The sequence below is a fragment of the Oreochromis aureus genome, linkage group 1 (assembly GCF_013358895.1).
Source record: "Oreochromis aureus strain Israel breed Guangdong linkage group 1, ZZ_aureus, whole genome shotgun sequence".
In the NCBI taxonomy this organism is placed as follows: Eukaryota; Metazoa; Chordata; class Actinopteri; order Cichliformes; family Cichlidae; genus Oreochromis; species Oreochromis aureus.
This window is the reverse complement of record NC_052942.1, coordinates 7,639,647-7,646,243: the sequence shown is the minus strand read 5'-3', so window position 1 is coordinate 7,646,243 and position 6,597 is coordinate 7,639,647. Positions and strand designations below refer to the sequence as shown.

Sequence of the window (6,597 nt, the reverse complement as noted above, 5' to 3'; positions counted from 1 at the left end):
TAGATCCTTCCATTAAAAACACCACAGACAGGGTGGGGAGGTCCAGTGCACTCATTCTGATTCGTAAACTAAGCAGTTGGCTCCTCCGTGGGGACACCTGCCAGTTAAAACACTCTGAGGAAACTGTCCGCGGAGGCTAGTACCCCAGAGATTGCTGCTTAGTGTTGTGTAGATCTAGATGGAATTTAAATTTGAAGATGTCCGTGGTCTGACCCACAAGCCCTGGGTAATGGGTGCTGCAAGTAGCGTGGTAAAGGGCCTCTCCACTTTGAACACCTCATGCCAAGTTCCTTTTCATTTTTAATGCATTTCTAACTCTACATATAGAGTTTGTTTTTGTTTATAATGTTTGTAAAGATGGGTATGGTCTAAACTCTTTGGACTGGTCTGACAGTTTGAAAGGTTATGGATGTTTTGTGTACCAGTTATTATATTGGCATTAGCTGCTTGCAGACCAAAATGTGGCACACAAATCTTTTAACTTTTAACAAGAGGTGAGATTTGAGTTTGTGTTGAGGTTAAGAGAGCTGCGAGGCCTCGAGTAATGGTCTGTTTGACAAGTTGTTGTATCTGCAACAGGAAACCGCCTGGCCTTGACAAAGGGTTTTGTCCAATGGGAGGATAACACGGAGGAAGTGGATGTATGGGAAAGCCAGGTCACAGTAAACTGTTGGCAGAGTTCCTGCAGAGCTACAAAATGTAAAAAATAAATCCCCTCGGGTTCAGTTGCAGCTGAATTTAAAATGCAGGTTTGCTCTTTGGTTTTGCACAGTTGTGCATCGTGCTTTGCTTTTAAGAAAGCATTTCACAATAAGGGATCGTTTGTAGTGAGAATACACAAAGCAACAGTCTGTTAATTAGTTTCCCTGTTTGTGTTTTCTGTGCATTGGGATGTGCCATAGATGCACATAGTTGGTATCATGTGCGTTCCTGCCAGTGGTTTCACTCGAGTCAACTCATCTGCAGGTTGAAACTACAGTACTCAGTCCTCCAAACAAATATAGATGTCAACTCACCAAGTTATTTATTATTTCCTTTCTTATTAGCTTGATTTTTGTACAAATGTTGTGCAACCTGTCATCTGAAAGAAGTCCATTGTGTATAAACAGGACTGGACCGACTGCGCACGACAGGGTATTGGCATTTATAGGATGCACACCATCCAGCTGTGTGCAAAAAAACAAACTGGGCAGAGCAGCCCTGAGGTCAGAGAGCAGTGAGGGCTCTTTGGCTTTCTGTGTCAGCTGACGTGGAGGCGCAGTTTGCCAGAAGCTGAAACTGTAGAGCTGCTTACAGTGGAGCAATAAGACTGGAGACTACCTGGTTTGATAACCCCAGAAAAAGAGGAGACACGTCTTTTTAAGAAACATCCTCTAGGGAAATCCTGAATGGCCACAAATGTTCCTGATCCCTTTGACGAGAAGGTTGTCTAAAATATGTGTCTGTGTCAGCAGGATTATTTAATAAAATTAAAATTTCACATCATATTTTGACAAATGAATATGGCATAAGAAAAAAGGGGAAACCTGGTTGTGATGTTCTCGAGAAAATATCGCAAGTTAATCTGGATCCAGAGATTCACTTCCTGCATGTGCAATGAATTTTCAGACAGGCGAAAGCATGCAGGATTGGACTGCGCTTGTTGACCTTTCGATCATATCACATGATCAACAGTTAGGAGGTGCAGTTTGTCCCATTTGTCGTGTAACTGTAGGACTTCAAGCTCGTAACCTCTCTTCAGTGTTTGCTTAAGTTATTTTTCCTGTTAAACATGATGACACCTGCAGCTTTAAAACATTTTTAAAAATTATTTTACATGGCTGTTTTCAAAGGTGACCTCAAGTAAACAAAAAAAAGGTCATTTTGCTTCCTGTATTAGGCTTTTGGTCTGGGGCTATTGATGGTGTGTACTTGATTTATGCATGTAGTGAAGTGTGTATAATTATGTCAGGGTGAAACACCGTCTCCAGGACATCGGTGTTTATCAGAGTCTCAGTGTGAAACGGCCGTATCTTGTCACAAGTCCAAGATGAGGGCTGAGCTGTGGATTTCCCAGAAAGTGTCACTAGGCAAACAAAACAACTGGTGCTCGAGAATAAATGTACAGAGAGATGAAGTGAGCTGTCACGTATTCATAGCGCAGTTACACTCATTCGTAGCTTAAGAGTGGCTCAAGAGTTGGCAGTTCGTCTTGTAATCGGAAGGTTGCCGGTTCGAGCCCTGTTTCCGACAGTCTCGGTTGTTGTGACGCCTGGTGACGCCAGTGTCCGGCAGCCTCGCCTCTGTCAGTGCGCCCCAGGGCAGCTGTGGCTACAATGTAGCTTGCCATCACCAGTGTGTGAATGGGTGGATGACTGAATGTAGTGTAAAGCGCTTTGGGGTCCATAGGGACTAAGTAAAGCGCTATACAAATACAGGCCATTTACTATTTACCATTCATTCTTTAAAAATTATGTTTTAAAGTTTCATTGTTTGTAAACTAAGTGTCGGCTGCTGTTACTCTGGTTATCCAGGCTTTTTCCAGTCAGGACTTTTTAATTTGGAGTAGAAAGCTGAAGTGCGTTTATAGGTCTGTCTAGCACAGGCCTATTGCTGGAACATTTCTACATGAGACAATTCTACTACAATGGGAAAAAGCATTGGACACCAGGCAGAACTCTTTGTGCGATCTCGTGCACGAGGGAGAGAACCATGACGAGCGCCGTTCCTGCCGCTCGGGCCCCAGTCACACTCAGTTAGCTCCCCCGTAGCACTGCTCTTTATTGTGGTTACATGAATATGCATAGTCTCATTAACATATGACGTCTTACACAGGCATACATATGAACAAAGAGTACCAGTCTGTCTATACGCGTGTGTGTGTGTGTGTGTGTGTGTGTGTGTGTGTGTGTCAAGATATGACCCTGTGAACGCCTCCTTAAAAAGCTGGTGCCAGGAGTCCAGCGGTCCACCTAAACAAAAACCTAAACTCATGACCTTAGGATGTGTGTGTATGCCAGAGTGCTCTGGAAGGCACTCAGTCTTTGCAGACTGCTAAGGATCAAACCTTTATCATTATGCAATCGATTATAAAACTCTAAGCATATGAGTATATATTTCTAAGCATAAATGACAATCCAACAATATAAACCTAACATGGAATAAAACAAGATCATGTCAGTGCACCTGTTAACATTTAATTTAATGAGACCAGCTGTAACAAATTAATAGATTTAAAAAAAAAAATAAATTTTTTTTTTCTCTCTTTCATGCTTCTTTCGGGTTTTTCTCCTCCTCAGTTTCTTCTGTAGCCGCCATCATTCCGTGCTGTGGGGCCGACCCCAAGATGTCTTCTAATGGAGACCTGAGTGAGCTGGGGAGCTCTGACAGCTTCTGGGAGGTACAGTAGTAACACTTTAATTGCTGTCGTACATCAGCCGCCCTACAAAACTTAAAACAACACTTAACTTTTTATAGTCTGGGTCTTATTATAGCTGCAGTGTTTGAGCCTGCAGACACAGGATTCTACCCACTCATGCTACTAATTAACCTAACAAGTTGTGAGATTTCCCACCAGGTGCTTTTTTTCTTATTGGGGTTATGCAACTTTACCAGTCTTTTCTGGCCCATCTTTCATCTTTTTTGAAAATTCAAATTAAAAAACATCCTTTTTTCATTTTTTCATTTTCAACCTTTCATGTTTTTCACTGTTTAAATGTTTTCCAAATCACTGCGATTTACACTGTCAGTAAAATGTAATACAGCTGAGTAACACCACTAAGTCTAGCCTGTGAAAAGATCAACACATGGCTCAATGTGTTCAGCACACACTGGACACCATAACCTTCATGTATGGAGTGCTTATTGCAGGAGACTGGTAGTTAGCTAAATGTGCCAAACCGCGAGCATGTCTATTTAGCTCATCAACAGCACCGGAATGCAGAATAACTAAGAGGCTGAAGCAGCCAGATAAGTCAGTGTGTCAGTCAACCGGGTCTCATTACATGCTTTTATCTAAAGACCGAAGACTGACTGCTTCAGAGCCTTCCATGTTGGGAAAAGTACACACTCTCACCTCCAGTGGCTGTATTACATTTTGTTTTTTAACCTCAGTTTCGATCATCTCTACATCACTTATCCACCAAATATGCTTCAGTCCAAACTGTTGTTGCTAATGTCTTGATACAACGATGACATGAACAGAACTCAGGGAGGGACTGACGCCGTTCTGTTTCCTCGCTCCCGTTTGGTTCATTGGTGTGTCTCTGCAGCCAGGGAACTACAAAAGGACGGTAAAGCGGATTGACGATGGCCACAGGCTGTGCAATGAGCTGGTCACCTGCTTTCAGGAGAGAGCCAAGATAGAAAAGCACTACGCTCTTCAGCTCAGTGACTGGGCCAAGAGGTGGAGGGTTGTTGTGGAGAAAGGTGAGTTTAAAAGCTGGCTTTTTATAAAAGAGTGGATATAGCCACCAGTTAGTTTCCACCAGACATCACCACTTTTGGATAGAAATTATGACGTTATTAGCCAACGCTAGCACGGGCTAGCTTAGTTAGAAAAGTCCATCAGTAATTCGCAGAGATTTTAAATATGGTGATCATTTTGGGGGCCTGTAGGGATTAGCCTGGTCTCAATTTACATATGACCAAGATGATAACTTAGCTGGCTAAATTTGTTACAAGTTAATATTTTGTTCATCATCTAATAAATTAAGTCATCCATCTTTAATTTGGTAGCAAAGCTCACGATTTTTATGGAAATCTCCATCAAAAAAGTTTCACAACACTGACCTACAATTAATTGTGTAAACATGTAGATAAATGGGGACGAGTGATTTTTATTTAGTGATAATCTGAAGGGGCGCTTTCTCACGTTTATTCAGGGCCCCAGTATGGTACACTGGAAAAGGCTTGGCATGCCTTCATGCAAGCGGCTGACCGACTCAGCGAGCTGCACATGGAGCTGCGGGAGCGGCTGGCGAGTGAGGACAGCGAGAAAGTGCGCAGCTGGCAAAAAGAGGCCTTCCACAAGCAGATGATGGGAGGTTTCAGGGAGACAAAGGACGCGGACGATGGCTTCCGCAAAGCTCAGAAGCCCTGGGTCCGTAAGCTGAAGGAGGTGAGGGCGGCCTCAGTAGATTTTCTGACGTTGGTCTGTAGGGCAGTCTGCATCAGTGAGTGGCTGCAGTACACATGGGATTTAATGGAGATGACGTGACTGTAGTGAATACTTGCAAATGGCCAGTGTCTGCAAAGTTGTTGTTGAAAGGTTTCTTTTAATAAAAAAAAAGCCAGCACCTGTCTACACATCCTCTTAGCAAATGTCACACATGAAGTTGCTTTATGCTACAGTCACACTATGGAAAACAGTGGCTGGAGACTGTGGCACAGACACAATTATTGTGACAGTGTGACTTGTGATCTTGTTAAAATATTTGCATGAAAAACGGGGATCTCACAGCCACTTGCCATCTTCACAGTGACCATTTTGCATCAGGACCAAGATAAAATAGTGGAATCAGTCCACTATAAGTTTGGGACTACTGCAGACCCTCATAGACTGGAATTTAGCAATTCCTCCACAAAAAGTGATATAATTGGACTTAAATGCAAAATGGCAAGGTTGGGAATCACTAAATATAAGTAAGTGCTTCTTTTGACTATAGTGTCGCTGAATGAACTTCCCTTCTTCTTTTTCCTTTTATAAGACTGTTGTATAAGATAACACAGTGATTGAATGCAGCTATTATGTCATAGGTAATTGTATTTGAGGTAATATTATCACAGGTGTTGAATGGATGTGAGTGAGTCATGGTTCTGATATTACATCTGATGTGTCAATGAGGAGAGACGGGTACATTTTTGGAAAACATTGAAGTTTAGTCTTTACTGAGTTTATAGCAAAGTGTTTAACATGTGCGTGTGTCCAGGTGGAGTCAACTAAGAAGAGTTACCATCAGGCCAGGAAGGAGGAGTGGACGGCGGCTAACAGGGAGGCGCACGCCAAGGCTGACCCGACCAAGTCACAAGAGGAAGTTCGCAAATACACAACCCGGGTGGAGCGCTGCAACCAGGACACCGAGAAAGTATGACGCACATGCACACACACGTGAACACGCACATATAAAAGAGTCCCATACGTAGCTCCACTTGTACCAGTCTGGGTGTGTCTGAGTCCAGAAAAACATACCTGTGTATGTTTTTTATCTTTGAAACATGACCGGACTTGTCTCCTCGACTTTCCACTTGTAACAAACCCAACGGTCGAGGAGGAGCTCCAGGACCCGGAGAGGGAAATGATCAACCAAACAACAAAAAAACGAAGGAAATCCTGAGACGCGTTCATTTAGTATGCACAGCGTTGTCAGGCAGCCAAGGACCTCTTGAGCAATGTTGATCTCAACAAGGAAATGAAATCCAATATCATTACTCATTCATAGCTTGAAGAAAAATACACCCGAAAAAGCCTTCAGTCCTCACTCACTTGTCTCAACCAGTCTCAGCGCCCCGTGTTGGTATCTGCTGTGTTTAATCACTGCACACTTCATGTAATCATTAAGATATTTAAGTATTTTATTCAGTGGGTTCGTACAAGAGGTCACAGAAGAAGAAGACAGT

The 6,597-nt window shown here is 42.9% G+C and overlaps 1 protein-coding gene across 2 annotated transcripts in view; it reads left to right on the top strand.

Moving 5' to 3' along the window:
• pacsin3 (protein kinase C and casein kinase substrate in neurons 3) overlaps positions 1–6,597 on the top strand; it is a 121,307-nt gene that overhangs the window by 83,524 nt on the left and 31,186 nt on the right. For both annotated transcript variants that reach the window (XM_039601826.1, XM_039601785.1), the window contains 4 exons: positions 3,279–3,379; positions 4,251–4,407; positions 4,863–5,098; positions 5,910–6,065. In XM_039601826.1, the coding sequence (XP_039457760.1) occupies positions 3,326–3,379; positions 4,251–4,407; positions 4,863–5,098; positions 5,910–6,065 (603 nt within the window). In that variant the 5' untranslated portion in view covers positions 3,279–3,325. The remainder of the gene's footprint in view (positions 1–3,278; positions 3,380–4,250; positions 4,408–4,862; positions 5,099–5,909; positions 6,066–6,597) is intronic.